The 26,195-nt window shown below is 37.7% G+C and overlaps 1 protein-coding gene across 1 annotated transcript in view; it reads left to right on the top strand.

Moving 5' to 3' along the window:
- Window positions 1–26,195, top strand: part of LOC105430577 (ras-related protein Rap-2a) — a 30,359-nt gene continuing 4,164 nt past the window's right edge. The window contains exons 1-3 of the mRNA XM_011644197.3: window positions 1–345; window positions 24,126–24,239; window positions 25,645–26,071. Coding sequence (XP_011642499.2) covers window positions 24,142–24,239; window positions 25,645–26,071 — 525 coding nt within the window. The 5' untranslated portion in view covers window positions 1–345; window positions 24,126–24,141. The remainder of the gene's footprint in view (window positions 346–24,125; window positions 24,240–25,644; window positions 26,072–26,195) is intronic.

Here is a 26,195-nt window from a genome sequence, read left to right on the forward strand (position 1 = left end):
AAAGCAGCGAGGATACCACCCGGCACAGTATCGGAGTACCGGGCCAGAGCTAGCTCGCCCGCATTGCCGTATTCGTCTACCAGCGTGTCAAGTCTATTCGACGAGAGCCACTTAGGGAAACGCAACATTCGGGGGTCGGGGTGTCACGTCGTCGACTTCGCGGCCTCGCGAGGGAGTTCCGATCTCGACGGCCGTCGGCTTTCGTCGAAGGGAATCAGCGTAGCCCCTACGTCGCCGATTCGGAGAAACTACGGTTTTCCCGCGCTCGGCACGAAGGCGACTTTCACCTGTTAGACGCCACTCTCGCCCTCTCTTTCTCTTCCTTTCGACGCGACCTGTTTGCACGTAAGTAGCGCAATTTTAGAGATCGATTTGCGTTTCTTTGAGGATCGACGACGCGTACACATATACATATACGTATATATGTATACATACACACACACACACACCCACACATTCTCGCCCACCTGTCGACGAGTTTGCGGATTTTTCAAAACACAACCGGATAAATATATGGATCTTTGAAACCATCGGGAATGCGCACGAGCGTGTGCATAAATATGAATGAACGTAGAGTGTGTGAATGGGAGAATTGCAATTAAGTATGAGCGTTCTTTTTTTTTATCTTTAAGTGTAACTTGGCATAATTGATATTAAATATAAAAACATAATTGATATTGACGATATGAATATTACATGTATACTGACTTTATTTTAATAAAATTTCTCAATTTTCACCAAATATATTATAATTGTTAACTAGTTGTTACTTTAATAGTATATATTGATTCTGTTTTATTTCTTTCAAACACTGTTGCAGAAAGTTAGTAAATCGTAGCAAAAGTTTTAAATGTCAGCAACTTCTAATGATTTTATTATTTTAATAACAATATGCTAATATGATTACTTGAAATAATTGTTATTTAGCAATCTAAACAAAAGAAACTGAATATATACATAATTTCTTATGAATATTTATGAACATTTGTAAGTTAAAGATTGCAAGCTTTAAAGTTTGTAATAAAACACATATATATATATATATATATATATTATATATAACAATTATTTCAAGTAATCATATATATATAGTAATCATGTATATATATATATATATATATATATATATATATATATACACATGCATGAAATTATTATCATATAATTTATTGTCATTATTATTTTGTAATTATATAATATTTTATTCAATATTTCTGGTATCTCAACCTTTGCATAATTTGTTATCTTCATTATTTTTCAATTGTATGACAATGAATATTATTCGGTATTTCTAGTGACATCAAGAATAAAATTTCGAAAGAGTCACATTAATTTTCATCAGTGGCTGATATAATTATTTTACGTATTCAAGCAGCAGTTTATTATATTAATATCATATTAATTAATAATTTCGGTGCTGCCGTTTTATTTTCAACATATTGCATGCCGCAATATTATTTCTGATACTCTATATATATATATATATATATATATATATGGATATTCTGGCTCGCATTACCTCCTGCGTTGAACACAGTTTGCTACTTCTTGCAACTCTGCCGAGTTATATATACATACGTATGCACATATGTATATATACATGGTTCATAAAAAATAATAATCCTCGCTGTCTACGTCCGACTTCGAGTACGACTCGAATTTTGTGACTGAAGCCACAACGGAAGCCATACGGCAATATGTCAAAATTTTTGGAGCTCCACATTGTGTAATTGTTACAATAATTAATCCTAACGAATTTTCTACTTTTTATCAATTTATTATAAAAATTTATAGAGATAAATTTCACCGGAGATTCCTTTATGTAATTTGAATTTAATTAAGACAATAATTTTTATTTGGTGAAAAAGTAGTTATTGATATGCGTTCAATTATCGACTTTATTTAATAAATAAAAATATTTAATAAAAGAGAGCATAAAAATCGTCGTACGGATTGTATAAGAAGATAACAGATAATCAATTACTTTGCTTTATAATTAGTACAAACGATTGCAAAACAACGAGTTTCTTATATAAGTGGTCTTTTAATAGAACTTTTTATTCCAAAAATAAAGACGCGTCGGAGTGAAATATTTCTCGTCGCGAGATGTTACTTTCGCTTCTGGCGGAAAATAACATTCGTATCTATTTTTTGTCGAGTCGAGTGAAACACGATCGAGAGGTATTTCTCTTTGTCATCCTGTTCCTCCGTATTACGCTTCCGTATAATGCTATGGCATTTCTTTCACGTCAATAGTAATACTCCTCGAGTTTGCCCCGTTCTTGTTGCTTGCGGAAATCGATCCGCCTGTCACACTTCGCCGGAGTCGAAGGCAGGACCAAAATTCCTGATTAAGATTCCACGCTACATTCAACGTCTCGCGTCTGGCTGCATCCTCGAAAGGAGGATATTCTCGACGCGACTTTCCCCCTCGCAATTTCCATTCCGCGCGAGCCATTCCGCGCGTCGGGTCGGGTGACGGAAACGCGGTAGATTACATCGTTTACCAAAGTCCTTTCAGACCGCAACTTTAGCACGCTCAACTGCGAACTGCGAACTTCGCGTTGAGCCGCACGTGCGCACCTTTAAGAAACCCGCGTTCGACGAGGTTGAGGCGAGGTTTTTCAGGCAAAAGGCCGCGTTAAAGACCTAGCCCGCTTAATAAAACGCGAGATCAATTTCACCGAGAGATCTAATCACTTCGGATTACGCCGTGGAAAGCAATCCCGACGGCATCTGAGACGGCGCCGCGCCGTGAGTCCCTTTAATAACTTAAAATTACATCGCATTTTGTCATCCCGCGCTCAGCACTGTTCGGAAGCTCAGCTCGGAGTTGCTCTCATTCCTCACGGATGGGTAATATAAACTAATATTGAGTTTCGCGTTGTAAACTTTAAGGGAGAATCGTATGTTCGTGGCGTACGCGAAAGATGCGAATAGGTGCTATTCCGGTGAAAAGTTTCTATATGGGGTAACGATATCTCAGATAGCTATACGCGTTTCGTCTAAAACTTGAATTGACTTTTTCAAGCGGTAGCTCGCTCTGGGCGAAAGGCAATAGTATTAAAACTCGAAATTTGCCGGCGAGGATGGTGCTACACTTTGAAAAACTTCTTCCCGAAGCTCGCGAATTTTTCAAAAATTCGCAAATTATAACAATCGAATAACTTTGACAATTTATAAAGACGACAATATCGACGATTATAATCGAGGACTAGGCTCGAAACGTAGCTCATATTAGGTATAATAAACGTGCACGTGTCCCAATTATTTAAAAGTTTAATTTTAAATGCAAAGGTTTAACGCAAGCGCATTAACATCGTAATCGACCCTCATCCTCTTCATCGTCCGTCGCTTCCGCCGCGGTAACTTAACTGTCCCATCTTATGTTCATTCCGCATGTATTAATGTCCATTAGCCACTCCATAATCTCTGCTGCAAAATTTAATATCTTTTTAGCATATTTTCGCGTGAGAGAATTTACAACTTCGCCCCGGGGTTACTTTGGCGCTATCTTAACGTCAATCTATCAACCAGCGACCTCCTGAAAGTTACGTTCAACGTAACGTTCCTATAGCCCATATAACTTTTGACACTTGAACGTACTAAGTAACACCGCGTAATTCCACCATTCATTTTTCCTTTCAAGCCAGCGGACCGCTACGCCAATCTTTTCCGGCGAAACGACAGCCAGAGCCAGTAATTAGCAATTATTTGCACGAACGATAAGAGAACTCGGCGCCGTTTCGAATCCCTGGTTTCCTGCCAAGCGGTTGCGATAAATTGCGGCACCCTCACTTCGCAAAACAATACGGAAATCTAAATTGGAAAAGGGCAAGAGGACATTTGCATGCACGCGAGGGAACAGTCTGATTCAAATTGTAAAATTGCTAGAAAATTAAATTACTAGACTTTTGCTTCTCCCCTCGACTCATATATATATATATATATATATATATATATATATATATATCATAGGAGCAATTTGCGTCTTCGCAAGTTGCTTTCGTTTGAATAAACATTTTTGGTCATCGATCTGTGTTTGTGCTTCTGTACCATAAGTACTATATAATACTTACATTCAACCGAAAAGATAACGGAATTCTGTACCTTTGACCGTAGAGATGCAAAAGTGGATGCATTTGCATTTTAATAGCGCATAATTTCGTCTACAAATAATTATCTTTTATCTTTATTGACATGCAAAATAATTATTGTTAATATTATTAATTGTTTTCAGTCAAGCACTTTCTACGTCTTCATTTTAAAGGGAGATAAAATACGAGTCCCCGGTAAAAAAAGAGCAGTTATTAATTGACGGAATGACTAGAACAAAGACACAGTTCTAATTAGGCCTCTTTCCAGAGCATTGGCATAAATAAAGGAAATTGTTTATATTGATTATATATACATGTTTTGCTTGTCCTGGTGGTGATAAAAACGATACGACTTGTGGAAAAAAGAAAATGAAGGAATATTTAAGCAAATATAAGCGAACATTAATTTCCAAATTTACACATATAAATTCGATAAAAAAAAAAAAAAAAATTATCAGACCCCCTAAGATCGAGTTGTTCGCCAAGTTACTTCCTTTATCTTCTAATTGTTCGAAAAATCATTTGTCGTGTAAAAATAACAAAATAGCAAGTTATTTTAATTCGTCTCGTAATCAAGATAATTAGGCCCTTATTCCTCGTCCCCTTTCGCGATCTGTAATTCATGTGTCGCATAAAGATACCTCTAATTGCTAATTAGATTGATTCTGTCAGCGAGATCTGTAGATAGGCGCGCTTTAGACATCTGTTGCGCGACGCGCGACACGACGTCGCCCTATAACGATCGCAGTAAATTGCGACGTGGCTCGGGTCACACCGGGATAGACTGAGTGATGAGCTTTCGGTAGACGGCTGATATATTGTAAGGAAAAAAAAAAAAAAAAAAAAAAATTACAACGCGATAATCGGATCGATTAGCGTAACATTAAGCATTAACAGCTCCGCGCTAAAAAATCGCGAAGCATTCGGAGGGTTGACTGTAGACATTGGGTGTGATTCGCTTAATCACGTCTCTTCTGATTTTTCAGTTTCGCTTTTCTCTCGCGAAGGGATGAATGAGAATGCCACGTTCAATTTCAAAAAGATGGATATCTATCAATTTTTATTCTTCCGATGGGAGTTTTGCAAAACCGTCTTTGACATTTCTTGTTTTTTAACCTTTAAAATATTTTCATATATTCCGCAAATCAATTTCAACGCATGGCTTTTGTTCTATGATACGAAAATAAAAAACTCGCAAAAGAAATTTCTTTCGCTGTTTGCAGTTTTGCAACTTCCAGCGACGGTTAAAGTGGGATATAATAAATAGAACTTAAGAAGAGTCGTATCTTTTTTTTTTTTTTTTTTTTTTTATTATTACTATTGAAATATCTGTCATATGAAATAACTCGAAAAATTTTTATTTTTCAAATTGATGACGACGAAAGAAGTTGATATATCTTTTTCACATTGAAAAAATGTTTCAAATATTATGGCTATCGATATCTGTGATGAAACGGTATACTACATCAAAATATTTTCGTATATTTCGTAGTACAATGCTTTTATCAATTGAAATATTCAAGATTTATGATAATGATACGCCAACGGGATAGATTCTGAAATATATTTCTACAAGTCCCCATCTTTTTTACGTTGCGAAATTTGAAATAAGTTTTATAGAGGGGAGAACAGCTCTTCCCAGCAGACTATAATTTTTATTCCTCTGGTAAAATTTGAATTCCTTATTATAGATTTATTCGAGCCCGGTTCAAAACTTGGTGTGTTACATAAAGAAGATTACCGTATTATAACAGTTATTCTCTTAAAAATTTTATAATGTCAGAATGTGGAACATGTCTCATAAAATCATGCTTTACTAAGTCGCGGTACTTTTAATGAGAAAATTTTGATAAAAGATTAAAATAACGTTAAAATTTTACACAGTTATCTCTCTCTCTCTCTCTCTCTCTCTCTCTCTCTCTCTCTCTCGCTTTCTTCTTGTCTATTTTATGCTTATCTTTATAATCTTTTCACTGTAGCAATAATTGATTTTTCTGTGTGTGTGTGTGTGTGTGTGTGTGTGTGTGTGTGCGCGCGCGCGCGTGTGTGTGTGTGTATGTATGAGATCGCGCGCGCGCGATATATAGCTTTAAAGGAAAAAAAATTGGAAAAACTTTTCTTGGAGCAGGCTTTTCTTTTATAAAGTTATTTCAACTGCAAATTAATAAATAAAGAAGTGCCATTAAATTAACACGCGCCGTCGAAGTGACTCCGACTTGTTTCATCGTTGGGAACTCCAGCCACTAATTAATTTCCTAAAGACTCGATTCCGTGGATGCTGATTAAAGTACATTTCGAGCTTAGCTCGCGCAGTCCAATCTCACGTCGGATTACGGACACGCCGCGATTAGTCGAGAATATAAATCCGAATTAATTTCGTCTTTAAATTGACGGCGCGTGCACATAGTAGGTGGTTTCTCGACAAATAGATTCATATCAGCGCTTCGATATATCGCATTTATCTTCACGCGCACGTAATCATTTCTTGCTCGCCGCAATGTAATCATTCTTGCTCTTTCGTTCTGTTTATATTGAAGGATAAAAAATTAATCTTTTAACCTTTCTATCCTAGATTAGATTAAACTAGAATTCCATTCTTCGCGATCTTTTGTAAATGTTAAATTATATCTTCCGCATTTCTCCGATGATATACATTTTTTCATTACACGGTGTACACGTGACTTGATAGTGTGTACGATAAATTCACGCTTTTTAAAAATACGGCGTTTCTGTGTGGGCGAGAACGTGGCGATGATTTGTCACTACAGCGACAGACATTTTGAATGAAAAATGATCCTCCTTGTTGTCATATTTGATTTCCGAACACTGGCTTTTGTATACTTATTCCTTTATATTCCGCTACGTAAACTTTCTTCTTGTCTTTGGCTAAATAATCTCTCTCTTGCATTTAATATCTGATAGCGGATTTCGTTATTAAATATTTCATAACTAACATTTCCAGAAAGAAATGCAATTAATATTGAGATGGATTAAATGCAATCACTTTGTTAATAAAATTTTATTACAATTTTATTAAAAAGATATCCAAATGTCTCTCTAATAAAATATATCGTAACAATTATTAATGCGATTTAATTAGTCGATCATAATGTTGTTATTTACAGTATTTAAACGCTTTGAAGAAATTTTCTTACGGTCTTTTTTAATTCAAATAATCAACTTTGCACAGATTAACAGATTAAAGCTACATATTTACATCGGATAATGAGCGGATAATTAAACAATTTATCGCAGAATATCATCTTTTGTTAAACGTTTCTGAACATATTTTTGGACGATGTTAATTCCATTTGTTACAAACGAATCAAATTGGCCAACCGAAATTTCGTTCGAAATTCGCGCACTGGACGTTCCATCTCCGGCTATATTACAGGGGCAATTTATCACACGTAGCGCGACAAAATTTTATCGATGATGAAAAATGACCGAAACGGTCCCTCTTTTTTCGTTTTTCCGTATCTCGGCCTATAAAATAAATATATACCACGCGTGGGCGCGTTTGTAAACATTAACGAGCGCGTACAACTGACGCGCGGGGGCCGTTAAAATAATGTGCCAGTTTAAATACGGACCGTACGAATAACAAGAGAAAAATGGAATTTTGTAATGCCAGCCAGAATGTAACAACTGTAACAGACATTACCTCGGAAGTCAGCAGTTCATCTGCAGATAATTCGCGCTAACAGCTCGAAAACGCGTTAAAAGCAGCAACGCCCCGCGTAAACTGTACAAAGAAAATGACTCTTTTTTTTTTTTTTTTTTCAGAGAAAAAAAAGTCACTTCCTTTGTACGCTTTGTTTAAATTTTGAGTGCTTACTACCTCGTTTAGCACAGCGATATACGTCCACATAATAACGTGTAGTTAAAATATTTTTGCTACGTTACAGCGGCGCCGTGTAAAATTAAATTTAAAACTGCGTAAAACGCCGGACGGAGAGATATGCTCAAAATAAAATAAGGGCATAAAGAGAAAACGTACGACCGAAGAATTAGTCATCCGCGATCGATCCCTGACGTGCTTACGCCGTTTTCAAAGATGTTTCCCGGCGTCGATCGTTCGGATTTTATGCTTTAATTAACGCTACTCGATCGACCTTCCCGATATCGCTTCGAAAGTATATTTCAGCACGAATGGCTGTTAGAGATATTAGAGACTGGTATTAGAGGTTAGTTCCTTCGTTAACCGGGAGTTCTTTTTTTCCTCCTCCTTCGACCCGCAATATCCCGAGAGTGCCCGAGAGTGCGCGAATCATCGCGCGATAATGTTTATCGCCCGTTTCATAAACGCGCTCCCGATTTCCCGAACGAGTTGCGTGTTGCTCGACCCATAAAACTCGCGAGCTCGCGGGCACAATATATTTCCGACCAGCTTTTATTTCGATTAGCTCCTTCGGGAATGCATTTCACTTTACAAGAGAACGCCCTCGTCGTTTCGGATTTACGTTCGGATTACGTTTTCTCCCTTCCTCCTTCGAATTATTCCGCGATTCACACCGTCGACGCGATAATACCTTTCAAATCGCGTTTTCACGACCCGATGTGATCATAAATCGGCTGCGCATCTGCCGTTTATTAAAATGATAAGATCTCCGGTCTTCGCCGGGAGCGGATCAATACGTTTTGCTTAACCTTTAAAGATTTAAAATAACCGCACGGATATATTTCATAAATATTTTGCTGTAAAAATGATATATATATATATATATATATATATATATATATATATATCATATATGATTTGCTGCGAAAGAAGCATGTAAAATTTTGTAGATTTCAGATTTTTTTCAAATATTCTTAATCTCACGGATATGAATATTTATTGCTTTTCGAGCCAATAATTAAATATTATAAAATTATAAAATAAAATTATAAAATAAAATAAAATTATAAAATTATAAAATTTAATTTAACGTATCCAATATAACGGAAATTAAATATAATTTATGCGTATATAATCTGCACCTAACTCAATATGTATAGATTTCTTAATTAGTACAAATTATAGGTTAAAATTATAAATTTAAAATAATGGTTTATGTAAAAGTTGAATGTAAAAGTTGAATGAAATATCAAAATCACAAAATTTATAGCATTATTCTTTCTATACATTTTTAATCAACTATTTAAAATTTTTTAAGTTTCTTTATCTCCGATTTATATTCACAGCGATTTCAAAAGTTTTTAAATACCAAAAGCTTTACCCGAGTTAAAAGAATATTTCCTTTTTTGTAATTGAAAATTTTATAAGCTTTTATGGCTGTTTAAAAGTTTAACAAATTGAGTAATAAATAAGTGCACTAAAAGTTATCATTTTATATTTTTCATAACTTGTATGTCATTTTATCGAACAATGAAAAGCGAAAGATAAATAATAAACAAATTTTAATAACATTTTATACTCACGCAATGGACGCTGTGCTGTTTAATAAAAAAATATATTTATAATATTTTCAATTTGTAATAAATGACATTGGCGATATATGTGTGAAAATCGGTTTCCAAGGTTGTATCTTTAATGTTAATCATGATGGAAGCTTGTTCGTTAGCTTTGTTGCGGAATGGGTTACACGTACATATGTACGACTGAACAAACTTTGTGAGCACATTGCGTGGGATCGGACATGACGCAATATAAGGATTAAAAGGAAAGCAAGATGGATGACTTGATAATTTCATGCACAATTTCTTTTACTTAATGATCTAATGTTATCTCTAAAAAGACACGTATACATACAATTGCTCGTTCCCGCGGGAATAATAAATATAAAAAAATATATAAAAGGACAAGGAAGAAAGTAAGTACAAAAAGAAGGAAACTTTATTTATAATATTTATGTGATATCTATTTCCATGAAAGAGAAATATGTCAGAATCAATATGTCTGTACAAATATTTCAATTATCAGAATTATTCGTAAATAACTTTGCTCAGATACGCATATAGTTATGAATAGTTACAGATAAATAGTTCCAAATATATACCGTCAAAATATTCATAAATTATGGCGCTGATATAAATGTATTTATAATTTGTCGACTAAATGTTCATAAATGAATATCGATTTGATTACTTTCGCTCATGAAAAAATAGAATACTACGTAGTATGTCTGACTAAGTGGGTATGTCATAGAGTGTACATTTGTATAACATATTAGTTTTACTAATAATTTGATTAAAATAATTTTTATATGATTTGAAAGAATTATATATGAAATGTAATGCTACATTAAATAAATATAACATTTAAAATGTGACAGATAAATGTATAAATTCTTTGGCTGTTAAATGATAAACAAAATTTATATAAAAAATTTTTATACATATACTTAAATAAAGTTGACTCATAATAATTATTAATCATCTATAATGTAGATTCTATATCGTTAAATATCATATTGCTATATCATATCATTATGCTAGATAGATATATGTAGAGCAAAATGTAATTCACGATCGAAACGATTCTGCTTGCCATAGCAGGTTGCAAGTCTATGCGCTGAAGAATGTTAATTTCAGGTCAATCGATAATACGCAAACGATCGCTTGCGGTCGGCTGCGCAATGCATTTTCTCCGCAATCTATCAGCAAATTAATCATTAGACCTAATGTTTGTTGATATGGAATCTATATTTGGCATCTGTAATCGGCGCTGCGCATAACAATGCGTTAACATATTTATTCTCCCTGCTGGCAGATGCAAAATAATAACTATTGAGTTTGCCATAGTTGATTATATAATACACACACACACACACACACACACACACACACGCGCGCGCACACACACACACACACACACACACACACATATATATATATAAAATGTGTGCGTATACATATGTATGCGCGCTCTGTGTGCACATGACTATTATTTATTTATTGTGTCCAATTAAGCATGCATCTAATTTTGATGTAAAATGAATAAAGCTCGATTGTTTTCAATATGATTGAATAATGATCAAAACGAAATTGTATGAACAAATAGTACGAAAAATATATTTATTTTATTTTATACAAAATACTCTCTTTTAGTATTAAATATAGATTAATTATTATCTAGGAAAGTCGAAATATTCTACAAGATAAATGTGAAGTTTGAACGTTGACATTTTTTTCTCCAAATAAAATTTGTATTTATTTATGTTTGTTTTTATTCTTGATTGAATTGTGATATACAAAAGTTATCAGTGTGACTTATAATTGGCGATTCATCAGAAATTTTTTGTCGTAAATTTTTAAATTTAATTAAAGTTAAACTTTTTTGCCGTAATGTTGTAAATCATACTCAAACACATTAAGCGTAACATGCAATTATCACCGATGTGGTCATAGGAAGTAGTGCGGTTATGAGCCCGAATGTGCGCTTAATGTGATTTATAGTTAGGAATATTTACGATTCGGAAAGGTGTTATGAAAATAGGTCGGCAGGAATTTAATGCCATCATGAATATACTCACCACCGACATTTGCACAACGGCGTCCGGTCTTAAATCCAAATCAGTGCGAGAGTGATTTTATGTAACTGGAAGGAAGTTACATGATTATTATGAAATGAGAGAGAGAGAGAGAGAGAGAGAGAGAGAGAGAGAGAGAGAGAGAGAGAGAGAGATTTATATTAAGCGCACAGTTATTTTAATGAACGTAACACGAATGAATATAACGATTGTAACTATTGTTATATCATATATTATTATTTCTATTTATCAGACTTGTCATTAAAATCAAATATGCGAATTTTAGAGATCCACAGAGAATTATAAAATAGAAATAAAAGCTGAAATCGCATATTCAAAGTGGACAATGGACCGTAGAATCATACGGGGGAAAGAGCAGTTGTTGGACCGTTACAAATGTGACTTGCACGCAATGACCTGTGAAAATGTGCGAAATGTGTGATCCGATACGAAAATATGCTAAATTATTTTTTTAAATTATAAATAAAAGAATGAATATAAGATATTTGCTTAGGAGATGTGTATAGACTCGATTGTCGAAATTATATTTAAATTTGTATCACATTATTTTACATTCAAATCTCATTAGAGATACGGTTTTTGTAAAAATCTAGGTGAAATACAACGGCTATTACAGCTTTTATTTTTAATGATTTTCGATGTTAAAGTTGAGAATATCGAGAAATGAACGTAAATCATTTTATCGGTTTGCTTTTTTAGCAAAAGAAAATATTCTCTCTCTTCTCTCCCTTAAGCGCGTTAAAACTTTCCTTCAACTTTACTCGGGACGACCTCGAGACTGCGTACCGTGGTGTGAAGAATTGTGCGACAGAATCGACTTCCCTTATACGGTGAATGCATTTTATATTCAACTCACGAGGGCTTTATTGTTTCCCCTCGCGAGTGGATTTAGTGGGAAAAACTCGTCGGGAAAATGTTGTTTGTCTTTAGCTGTACCTGAAGCCGGTCGATCCGCTGAACGTTGAATATTCTCCCTGGCTTAAGTTTCCGTATTTATTTTCGAGCGACGATTCTCTTGCAACGATACAAAAGATATTCCTCGTCACGCACTACGTGGTTTGGATACTGCAATTATTAAATGGGAACGAGTTCAAAACGATTGAACGAATTGAGCACAAATAAAAATTCATTAATTGCACAAGGATGGATAAAAAAAGCGCGCGGCGTATAAAATTAACGTATTATATAAATAAAGATGGAAATTTCTCCAAATTGTGCCGTAACGTTATATTTTTAAGATTCTTGGTATTGGCGATAGACGATAATCGCCTTAAATTAATTTATGCTCTTTTAACGTCCGCCAGTCCCGCAAATGCCATAGATCGGATCATGGTCGTTTGAATAAACGCGAATGAAACACGGAACGCCTGTGCAAGCCGGATCCCATGTCGGCGTTGCCGGCGCGTTTCTCTTCCTACAAAATAATCTCTCGATTTATCCGCGGTCGCCGTGCAATTTAATTCTGCGTCCGGCAACACGATTACATCACGCAATTAATCCCATATTCAGTGACGTAATATTCAATTTCCGCGAGTGTTAGCGTCCTGCTTTATGATGCACGTTTGTCCCACCTACATTTTTCGCATTATTGAATTTTGCAATTTCACGGCCCATTTTCCGCACTTCCGCGGTGCGGCAGCGTAGCATTTATCGAATAATCCGCGTGGATTGGAAGTTGCCGCAAGAAACGACGAGCGGGAAATCGAAACGTAAAGTTCTAGTAGCAAGTTTCAGTCGCGAAGAAAGAAGAGAGACAGAGAGAGAGAGAGAGAGAGAGAGAGAGAGAGAGAGAGAGAGAGAGAATTACATGATTGATGCGCGATGACAATTAAACGCGGCGAAAATCAATTGCGGTTATCGCTGAATTCGAATATCAGCAATGAGGTCGATCGTAAATTTGATTTGTTGGAAAACACGAAGAGGACTAATCTCTATGGGAAAAGAAGCTTCTTTGGAACGGTGTTTTCCCGATGTTAGACAATAGCTGTGTGCTTTCGGGATTTTTCCTCGAATAATCGGAGAAAAAGAATAGAGGAGAGACCAGAGAGAGAGAGAGAGAGAGAGAGAGAGAGAGAGAGGAAAATACTAAACTCGCATTTTCTCCTCACATTTTTCGAGAGTGTGTCGCGGTGTGAACACCGCTTCTCGAGTTTTTGCTCGCCTTCCCGTTAACAAACAGGTGGCATTTCCATGTGAAAAAAAAACGTTCCCGCGGTATTTTCTGTCTCACGCCGCGCGAAAGTTATTCGCGGCCGTTCCGCGGGAATAAAGAGAGGCGCGCTCAAGTGACCCGTTAATAATATCTGTAATTTATGCCGTCCCTACGTGGCACTCCGTACTTATCGTGTGTCACGTTGTTCGCGTCGTTATCACGGCTTAACCTAAATACAGTCTTACGGTCTTGGGACGCCGCGTTGACACTTACACTGGATATCGGGTGTTGTTTACGCTGTCCGGGCGTTACCCTGTCCTGGGCGAGGGCAGTATTTATTTGTCAGTGAACATTCTTTTAGATATCGACTCGGTACCGGTGTTTTCAGAGGAAACGCAAAAATAACTATTCGAAAACACACCTTTTCACGTCCCTCTCGATTTGTCCGTTTGCGCGTCGGTCGTTTCTATAAAAATTTGTTGACCGAGTTGTTCGCCGCGGAGCTTCGATTCACTGCCTAAAACTAAAGCCGATTTCTTTGCCACGTCGACGCACTTTTGTGGCTTTAATAAAAGCACGCGATGGTAGAAGCGAGCGTAATCGAGAATCCTTTTGCCTATTTGTGTAAAAAGAGAGGGGAAAAGAATTCTATTTCGGGCAAAGCGCGTCGCGGATTTTCCTATAGCTCACGCTTATAATTGATCTTTCTTTTCCTCTTTTTTTCCTCCCGTCCGAACCGACATGTTATGTCATACATGTATGAAGAGAAGATTTTCAGCTGAAGAGACTCTCGTGAAATACGCGTGCAATTTATTTTGTCGGAATGCTGGGTTCAGCAGAACTGGCAAGCAGAAATAGTTTCGCTTCTGTCGTATATAACATCCTGTAAAATCCCGCGTTATATCCGCGCCATAAATTTAATTTCAGAAGTTGCGATCATTCCGACAGCTCTAAAGGTTGCGAGGGATTGAAACGCGTGCAGTCGTGTTGCGCATACACATCCACGCAAACACGCGCACGCAACGGGATGCAACGAAATGGCGTCGGGGACGTGTCTGCCTCCTCTTCCTCATTTTGACATGCAAGAAGCAACGCTTGTTATTATCGACCCGTTTCGCGGTCCAAATTGGAGCAGCGAGGACATTACTCCGGTTTCGGCGGTGTTTCGGCGACGGTATTATTCTCGTCACGGAGCCGTCGACCGTCCGTCCCTTCCCAGTTCCGATTTCCAGTTTCTGATTCCGATGTTAATGGGACGGACCGAGCGCCTTTTTCCTTTTTCGAAAGGCGCCCTGGTTCTCTCTTTACCGGACCGACTTCTATAAACTTCCACTTCTGTCGACCTTTTTACGCGTGATTAATGTCGAAATGGCTTTTCCACACGGTACAATTTACCGCCGCTGCGCTATGTGAATGTGTCTGATAGTGGGAACCCGTAATGTATATGTGTCTGTGCTATCTCGAAGGGATGTACGATGAATTATTCGATCCGATTAATTGCGCCCCAGGATTGATCACACGCGCAGGATGTAACGTGGTTAACGGCAAAGGATACGTGTAATTTATACCGAGAACGCCAAACGGTTATCGGTTAATTTTTGATTGTCGATTAATCGCTCTACAGTCAGATAATTTTTAATATTAAAATGAAATTTTTTTTTTTTTAAATGTTAAAAGTAACTGCAATCATATTCCGCTAATATTTGAAATCGAATGTATAAATTTTTACAAATTTTTAGCTGATAAATATGTGTCGCGCGTGGCCGCAATGTTGATGGAAAACACCGTTAAGATGAAATACCGCTGTTATTGAATAAAAGATATTCGATTCTATGAATATTCGAATAACAATGTGATTCTAAAGCTTATAATATACATTGGAAACAAAGCTTCGCATATATTATAGCATATGGAATGCCTTTCAGTTCGTTACCGATTTATTCCAGTTCGTCTCATGGGAATTTGCGTAGAAACAAATAAAAATCTATATATAATCCAACAAATAAAAATCTATATATAATCCACGACTTTATGCAGAAATACAAAAGGAGTATTCAAATAATAATAACGATGATAATATATTGGAAAAAAATTGTGATTTACGGATATTTCCGTTGGGAAATACACGGCTATACTTTATCCACGCTGTCGAGAAAAGGGTCAATCGTAATTCAAATTTTTATACAAATTATATCGCTGTCATTTCATTCCAGTTGAAGAATTTGCGATTTTTCATGAAACGTTATTTCCAACTAGCGGTACTCCCAAAAATGGCGAATCGATTATCGGAAATACCCTGGCCCGATACGTTCGCCGCACGTTACATAACACCGTATCGCCGCACGTATAGCAGCCGCATGATTCCGACGTGGCGGGATCCCGCGGGACTTCCGTAAAATTCCCACCGCTTGGAATCACTCGCGGGCTGGGTTTTTGCCAACTCGCGCGCGTGCAACACGCGGGGGTTTCGTAGGCGGCGCACGTGCTCTCAAGTGCCACGTTGCGAAATCCGTGACGGTCGCGTCCCGCGCACGTATTTCCGCTGGCGATTTGTGTGCGGAGGGACGCGATGAATTCTCACGCGTTGCACGGAACGTCGATCACGTCGGGGAACGATCAGGGTGGACGATTGCGGGTGGTACGAGATGATTGCGCGCGCGCGCGCGCGCGCGTTCACGCGTACATACGTACGTATGTAAAGTGGAGCAACGACCGGCTCCATGCTGTCGGGCTTCGTCGTTCTATTGCACCGATCCAGTTTACATGGCGGCACAACGATGGCGTACCATCGTACCCACCTACCTACGACGACGACCATCGTCGTCGATACCGTTTCTTCCTCGCTTTCTCCTGACTTCCCGCCCTTTTTTTCTCGTTTTAGTCTCCGACGTCCCGTCGCGCGCGACGCGGGGTTGCCAGCACCCTTTTCTCACCCCCCTCGGCGTCGTCTTATTTCCCTCATCGACGATCGTCGGTCTTCCCGGGGCGATGCCGGTGCAAGCCGTCGGCGACGGAGTCACGTACGTGCGTTTTGCCGTCAACGAGATAGCGCGATTCCCGCAACGTCGATTTATCATCGCAGACTTAGATTTATTAAATCAGCGTACATTATCGCTTTAATGGATATCTTCCATTGAGAAAAGAACTTATTGCAACAAGTAATTTAGTCTCTTTAATTCTTCAATTTTTACAAAGGATTTTTTTGTCGTCTTGATATTTGTTTATATTTTACTTGTATTATTAGCTAATAATTAATTACATTTGAATTTCTTTTTACAACTTTTTACAATCACTTTTTTTTTATATAATGATTTGTATAATCTATATAAAATGATTGTTGAAATAGTTGAAATAGTTGATGTTCCACTTTTCCTTAATGGGAATAAACGATGGAATCCAATTACAATGTTTCGCATAATTACCAATATTAAAATCATTTTATGTAGCAAAAGTTACACAACTAATTTTATGTAAAATATATATGTAATTCGAAAACACGCGTCGCATTAAAACTCGCACGAATTACATTTGACGCAAATGCGCGCTATACTATTAATGTACGTCATATGTAGTTATTAACAAATTCTTGCACTTAATTACAGCTTAATGCGTAGACGTTAAGTACGTAAATCGGTGAAATACGTTCTATATAAATTCCGAACGTTCCAACAAAACAATCTCAACAACTACGATTATATCAAAGTGCGCGTATAAAATATTGTTTCTGCATCATTTTGTAACTTACTTTAAAATTATGAGAAGTTGATTAGAAAAATTCAAAGATTTACATTTCATAACTTTTAACAAAATAGGTTTACTTTTTCGTAACGTTAATTCCATGTTAACGCCAAATTTTGTTCTGCTGTCAACTTTTTATATTATCAATCAGTGAAATCTTTTTTCATAAATTATCGATTATAACTTGGCTGATACCGGGAAAGTCGCATTTCCGTCACGTGTTGGTGGTGAAAGGCTACATATTTAGGGTTTAAGGGATCTATGGTGAATGTATGAGCTCAGCAGCTTATGAAAAAATTACTGAAGGAAAAGAGAGAAGGGAAAGGGAGAATTCTCTGAGGATATCATATTACACATTTTTTTCCCGAACTGTAGCACAAAATAATTTTATATTTCATATATAATCATTTCATAGTTTCATTTATTTCTTACATTTTTTTATATCATATTTTTTTATATCATATATGATTAGTAGATTTGTAAATTTTCTGACAAGATTGAAAAACAAACGTTGTTTAATGAAATGAATAAGTTTGTTTAATGACGTTGTATGAATATCTCGTGAGAATATCTCTTATCAAAAATCGTAGCGATATTTTTAACGGAAGTGTTAGAGCATTAATTAAAACGAGTGCGGCCAGGAAATGCTCTGTGAGAGATTAAAGTGACGTAACGCGTGAGAAATATTTAAAAATGTAACATTCGCAGAAACGAAAGGCTCCCAAGCTCGCCCAAGTCCCCTTGTAAAAGGCAAAAATAATAATAGTTTAAACCCGACTATTTTTGCGACGTCAAGTGTAGTTGCTAAACCGGGTTCCATGTTTCTCGGACATTATTTAGTTCCGAAAACATTTTCGTTGGAAATTATTCGCTTTGTCCTTCGCAAAAATCTCGCGAAAATAGAACGTGCTTGCGAAAAAGGTCGCCTCTTTACAAAGTGTATGCAAAGGTCTTACAGGCTATATTTACCGAAAGAATTTCTATTCTGTGTTAGCAATCCTGAAAAAGTACAGGCCTCAGTTCGAAAATCAAGCTATCGTGTCTGTTAGGTCGTACACTCACAATTAAATTGGAAACGATTGTCGAGAAAACCTACAACATTCTGACATTATTATTGCTCGATTATTACTTAGGAACTTTGTTTCTCGTAAACAGACCAACAAACGTACATTTATGAAACTAATTCAATTAGTAGTGCGATAAATGAAGTTGCAGACAAACTATCGATTATTAATTTAACGAACAACTCACATATGACAAAATATCATAATCTCATCTTTTATTCATATTCAAAATAGAATAACGCATAAATAAATTAAAAGAAAAAAAGTTTTTTTTTTTTGAAAAAAAACATTTTCTGTCATCTATAATACAATTATAAGCAATTTATGTATATACAATAACTTTCTCTTTATTTGCGTGCGACTCAAAATTGCGTCGATTCATCAATTCCATTTTAACAAACCTCAATTTTGAAAATTACTTCGTATTTCCATGATTGATATCTATATCTACACACCGCCTGTTGCCATACATTTTAGAAACCGTAATCTTTCTTAATTAAGGATACCTATTTAAATCAATTTCGGTGAAATGTGATGAAAGATATTTGTCTTAGTCAACGAAACTAATAATGATAATAAAGATGTCCCTGTACATGACTTCAATTATGAATTACTTTTAAAAGTGTTATTTCTGATAATTAAAAACACGTTATTAAATTACTGGAATTATCAACTAATAATATTCATCTCAATATTCAGGTATTAAATCGCTTTTTAGCACTTTTTAATCAATTTTGCTTAATTTTCAAAATTCATGGGGATTAAATTTGTCATTACGCTCTGCTAAAGTTTGACGGATAATATTATCACACCTAAATAGGAAAGCGAGAGATTCAAAGCACGTTCGTTCGCGTAATCCCCGTAATAGTTCACATAAACGACAAATAAGAAGTCCTGCTTCGGGCCAGGGGATTAACCCATATCACTCTTACGGTCCCCCTGCCCTCCAGTAGAATTTTCGGCGGTTTTTTACGACCTCATGATATGTACACGAACCCTTCACAATAAATTGTTGATGGAACTACATAAAATAAAAATCAAAAATTTTGATAAAATAAAAAAACCATCTTCAAGCATAAAATCGACGTTACTTCCATGAAGATGTTTCATAGTTAGATTTTTTTAATTTTACAGATATACCTGGATATAAACATTTATTAATATTAATTATACGAGTGTAATATACGATGAGTAAGCTCTTGATGTTAACTCAAGATAATCTCGTTGCGAAAATCGCGTTAAAAAAAGTTTCTCTCTCTCTCTCTCTCTCTCTCTCTTTCTTCCTTTTTCAGTAAAGGAAGAGCATTAAGCACAATTCGCATGTTTAATCAAAGCGACCGGGATTTATTTTAGAAATTGATGGCACGGTACGTGAAACTCTCGGATGTAAAGTATCGTTGCGTTTACGTCACCGCGTGCTACTTGTACCATTCACCCGCATTAGTATCCAAAATAATTTGAATATCGATCCGAGATGTATAACCCGCTTTCGCGTAATGTCGTAAGTTGTTTTCTTTTTTTTTTTTGTAACCCGCACGACGCTCGCATTTGCGTGCGATTGTGACGAGAAGAAAATCGCACGTCATTATCGTTGCGCACGCTCGTGTAATGAAATAAAAATAGTCGTCCCACGTGAACGATATTAGTGGAACAAGATTTACCTGATAATACCCACGTTAGCTGACGCGAATTTATTATTAAAACGCAGGGACATTTCGACGGGAAAGATGCGACCCGTGTAAATCTCTCTCTCTAAGCTGGATCAGTTCGAGACTTGGGGGATAATTTGATCATGATGATGAAGTTCTAACGATACTACCACAACGATATTACATTTTCTTTTACGATCTCGCAATTTCGTAGGTGTGTTCGTGTCATTCAATCCTGTGTGTGTGTGTGTGTGTGTGCGCGTGCGTGCGTGCGTGCGTGCGTGCGTGTGGCGTGCGTGCGTGTGGCGTGCGTGCGTGCGTGCGTGCGTGCGTGCGTGCGTGCGTGCGTGCGTGCGTGCGTGCGTGCGTGCGTGCGTGCGTGCGTGCGTGCGTGCGTGCGTGCGTGCGTGCGTGCGTGCGTGCGTGCGTGCGTGCGTGCGTGCGTGCGTGCGTGCGTGCGTGCGTGCGTGCGTGCGTGCGTGCGTGCGTGCGTGCGTGTGTGTGTGTGTGTGTGTGTGTGTGTGTGTGTGTGTGTGTGTGGTGTGTGGAATACGTGGAATGACTTTCTTGTTACGAAGTGTATCGTAAACATGTGGATCACAATATTGATAATCGTCATGTCAGGTGTGAAAGAAATATTTCATGTGAAAATCGTGCGAGAGAGAGAGAGAGAGAGAGAGAGAGAGAGAGAGAGAGAGAGAGAGAGAAATGCGACCTTTTGATATATAAATTTCCAGTTTTAAATAATTAATATTACTTTCATATTAATAACGTTATGATGTGCGTCATAAAAATTACATGAAATCTAGTTTATTTATCTTTATAATATGCATGATGCAGAGGAAGAGAGAGGGAACATAAGAATTCAAATTTTGTATCAACACATTATGCCGTGCATTAAAACTTTGTATTTGCATTTATATTACGGTAGACAGTTGAGATTTATGGAATTTGTGTGACTCGCCGGTCCATCGTGTAATGAAAATGTTGGCGAATACCCAGAGTACATTTTATCGTCGCTAACGTGCGATTTGCCGGACGGAGGAAGTTATTGAATGGCTTTTGTATAGGAAAAAGGAGATTGAGCGGATGTCCGAGAACAACCCTTGTAATTGCTCTCCTTTCGATCTGAAGTATCCCGGATGGTGAGTTCTGACGAGTCCCACAGATCGAAAAATGCTATTGAAGATTGGATCGTAAAAATACTTCATCCACGCACTTTAACGAGACATTAGCATTACCTTTGAGAATTTATTTTTTTTTTTTTTCTTTCTCTTTTTTTTTTTTTCTTTCTCTTTCTCTATTATTACGCCAGTAATTTCCTCTGAAATTGGTGACGTGACCGTTAGAAGGAATAAACGAATTTTGAAAATATTCTAATTGGACTATGTATTTTTATGACACATCGATTTATTTTGTCTTTCATCTTTGTTTCCAGACTCCAGAGTTAACAGGTTGAACTATTTCAGGTAGAAATAATGATTTTTATTGTGTTTAGTTGAGACACAGACATGAATATACATATATTTTGTTACCGTATTGTATTTTTCAAATTTTGTCACGTGTCGTGCAAAGTTTATGAAGCGGAAAAAGGCATGAAATGTAATGAGAGTGTCGTTGAAGTACTGGGATATCGAGTCGCGGGCTCTGTTGAAGGATCGATCGGAGCGCTGGCCAAACCCGCGATTATTGGCAATCGCGAAAAAAGCCAGTTAGCGGACGACTCGATACCGCTGATACCGCTGACACTGTCCAGTCTGTCGCGTAGCGGTTATCACGACGGTTTTCCCTATCGATCGCTTTTGTCACTCGCCAAGATAGGATATGCAGACTTGCGCCCGTGCACCACGCGGATATCTGTTATCTCAATGGGAAATTACGTTACGGCTATCGATCCGCGGTAAACACCGCGATGGGAGCCGTTTTGCGTGTTTATCCGTGGCGAATCGCCATCGGTCGGTTCTGAGCGAGATTGAAAAATGTCACTTCCTTTACAGAGGGAAAAAGAACAAAGGACCGCCTACGTGCGGCGTTCCCCAGATGCGCCTCTTTCCGATATTAAAAAACTCCGGACACGTTTGCAGATTGATAAAGAACGGGGATTCGAAAAACGCTCCGAGATTTCATAATAAAGACGGACAATATATATATATATATATATATATATATATATATATATATATATATATATATATCTGTAATATTTCGAGGAACACATCGCGCCAATATTTCACAAATGGAGACTTTACGTAATAAAAATATATGAAACAATACTCATTTCGATAATCACGATGCTAATTATTTGCCTTCTTACCAGCGATGTAATTTTTTTCCCCCTCAAATTATGCAAGTCTATCTATAAATTACGGTCGCGTTAATTACGGACGAGATAATCGACGAGGGCTTTAAAGATTTATTTCGGGATATCTCGCAGGAACGCTGTTTTCATCCGGCTTTATATCCTCCGTGAATATTTCACATCCTCGTAGTCCTGCGCATCTTCTTTTTTTTTTTTTGTTTTACTCTCTGAGCAAATTTGCATCTCGGCGAATGCGAAAACAGAGGTGGACACGACGAGAGGGAGATCGCTTGTCGTCGGTGTTTTCGCGGGCCTCTTGATTAGCTTCCTTCAATCAGTGCGCCTGGTCCTGCGGTCGGGGCGGCAATATTGGTGGTGACCGCCAGGATAAAAAGAGGTCCTTGTACGTGCTGCGCTTTATACGTCGAACACGTACGTTCGATTATTTAGGATGGCAGCTTAAGCCGCCATCTCGCTGTGTGCCGCGGCTGTTCAAAATAAACTTTGTAGCGGGACACGAAAGATTAATGATGTAAAGTGGAGGCGGGATCGCCGAAAGCGTTGTGTTTCGTGCGCAACAAAAATGGCTTGCGGGAAATGGATTTACTGTGTTACAGTTATTACGCCGCGGGGGGCGTGTAGTCTCTCGTAGCGGGATTACGAGAGCGAGTTACTTGAGCGAAATTCTTTTTGATGTCGGGCTCTGTATCATTTCAAATTAAATGCGGTACAAAGGGATCTCGCTCACGAATAGCGAAATCGTTTCGTTATTTAAGTCACGGACGAAGTCGCGAATTTTACATTCCTCTTATCGTTAAGACGGCAAATTTAATTCCGTACGTGCTGTACGCGTGGATAGCGAGCAGCTTAACATGCAAATGATGGAAGAATCCGGCCGCGCATCGTTAAAATCACCGACTCTGCTGATCGATACTCGAACGCGACATATGTCATTAACTGAGCCTTATCAACGGCAAGTTTCCACTCTCGCTTGTATTAATCGAATGCTAGACCATATGATGGATCTTTCTCTCGTGACATTATATAACGCAAAATTTTAAATTATCATTAAAATGTCAATGTCATTTTTGCAGCATCACAAATGTGATTTTACAGAATATAATACCCGACGGATAATCTTATGAGTCGTATGATTCATAAAGAGAACACTGATTATATATTTTTATATATTTTATATATTTTTTTATTATTATATATTTTTCATAATAAACTCTGTAAATCGGAAAAACGAGAAAGTATATCAGGTTTTTCACTTCACTTCCATTTTTCTTCACAGAGCTGTGATAAAATTAAAGAAATGATAAAAAGTGTTCAGTTACCACGATACTTATTAACTTTTTTCTTATATTTCTTTTCCTGGGTTTTTTCCAATGTTAATATATATATATATATATATATATATATATATATATATATATATATATATAGGTTTTCAAAGAAAAACATCCATGAAAAAGGGCAAGCTTACAACAACGCACGTTATTTGGCATAAGGATTAAAATTGAAAACTTTATTAATCTTCCTTGTAATTTTTCGTTAAGACACGACACTTTTTATTTCTTATAAATAAATTCTTTTTCTAAAAAAGGAAACAAATTCTTGTTACCAGAAATCCCTTGGCACAAATGATGAAAGGGCGTCATCAATTTCGCCGTCGCTTCAGTCTACAGCCCTCGGCGCACTTGAAGGAAGGACAAGAGGATGGGCCGACGAAGAATGTGAGGTAATGCGAGAGAGTTTCCAGAGTTCTGACTTCTACTTCTCACTAATTCACTAGCTTGTAATTAATTGTCAATAATTAAGCAATTTTGAACTAATTAAACTCGCATTGACTACTCTTCAAAGAACAAATAACATACATACAAACATATGCAAAATTTCCACTTTCGAGAATTGTTATTCATATTCGTCATAATTTTTAACGAAGAAGATGGCACATTTATGTAATAAGAATTAGTGGAACAAAGTAAGCCAACGTATCGTATTCACCTTTCAAGAAGAAAGAAGCTTCATCGCACGTTGAAAAGAGTTGATATTAATCTTTTCATCCTTTCCCTTTGAAAGAAGCGTCATCTCCTTTATGAAGATGTATTCTTTGAGATAACATGCAGATACGTGTATACGTGTGGACTGTTCGATTTTCGATATTGTATCTCCTTGGCGTATACACGAGGTCCACACAGAGGAGACGTTCGAAGTAATAAATCGCAGACCGGAAAAATTGCTTTCAGCGTGAAAAACCCGCTCGAGTCCGTGCGCATGACGCATCTTCCTTTCTCCTTGCGTTCTCCGTTCTTCCTCGTCGCCATCCGTTCCCCGTGACTAGCTCTCGGGTTACAGCCCGAGCTTTAATTTCGCGGCGAATCCACGCGAGAAGGGAAGCTCGGCTTTTCCGCTTTTGTATGCCCGTCTATAATAACCACGTCTGACTTCTCGTAATAAGCGCGGATGATTACGAAGACGTAGATACTTAAAGGCATCCGATGCTATCTGGTGCGTGTAAAAGCGACCGACACGACCCTCCCGCGCACACCACACCACACACACACACACACACACACACACACACACACACACACACACACACACACACACACACACACACACACACACACACACACACACACACACACACAAGAAGCATCTCTAGGCGCCGATAGTGCCACGAATTCAGGACACCCCATACAAAACATGCGGTATTCAATACACGCGCTTCTGAATTGCGAGGATCCTTCGTGTTCATTAGCGTAGCATTCTCCTTGTCGGATGATTGTCTCTCTTAAACGGAATGTGGTATCTCCTCCGCGCTTCCGCCGCGCGGTACCGCGCGGAAGAAATTGTATCCCACCGTTTCCGTTAATAACAATCTCTCTTGTAACAATTCCCTTCCCTCTCTCTCTCTCTCTCTCTCTCTCTCTCTCTCTCTCTCTTCCCCTCGTATTTCATAATACTACGGTACAATATACAATGATATGTTTAAAGAGGCACGTTTGAATGGTATAACGAGAAATATCGACAAAACGCCTACTCGAAACTTATTTTCCTTAATTGTAATATCTCTTTGCGAGGCTGAATTTCCTGTATTTCGAGTAAAATGCGAGTTAATGAAAACGACGTTGCCATTTCAGAAATGACAGACTATCGGAAGCGGACAGCGGCGGCGGTGGAAAGTCGTCCGAGAGCTCGATCCGGCATAAAATCGTGGTGATGGGCGCGGCGAAAGTCGGCAAGTCGGCGATAATTAACCAGTTCCTTTATAGCACCTTCACGCCGAAGTACAAGCGGACCGTCGAGGAGATGCATCACGGGGATTTCAACGTTTCCGGGATTCATCTGACTCTCGACATTCTCGACACGTCCGGCTCGTACGAATTCCCGGCGATGAGAGATCTCTCGATCAAGTCGGCCGACGCCTTCGTTCTGGTTTACGACGTGAACGACTCTAATACGTTTCTCGAGGTCAGGACACTAAGGACTCAGATACTTAGTACGAAGGGAGCCGTCCCGATTGTGGTCGTTGGAAACAAGATCGACCTCGTAGAGACGGAACAAGAGGTGAGCTTCGGCGGCAATAAAATAATGATCGACTCTTCTCCTTCTACGGAATTTTCAGGATTCCGGGCGATTTTTTTGTGTCTTCAGAAGATTTATTAAATAAGGTCGCACGATAAAAGAATTC

This window comes from Pogonomyrmex barbatus, unplaced genomic scaffold (genome assembly GCF_055798465.1).
Source record: "Pogonomyrmex barbatus isolate J1 unplaced genomic scaffold, ASM5579846v1 scaffold8, whole genome shotgun sequence".
Classification (NCBI taxonomy): Eukaryota; Metazoa; Arthropoda; class Insecta; order Hymenoptera; family Formicidae; genus Pogonomyrmex; species Pogonomyrmex barbatus.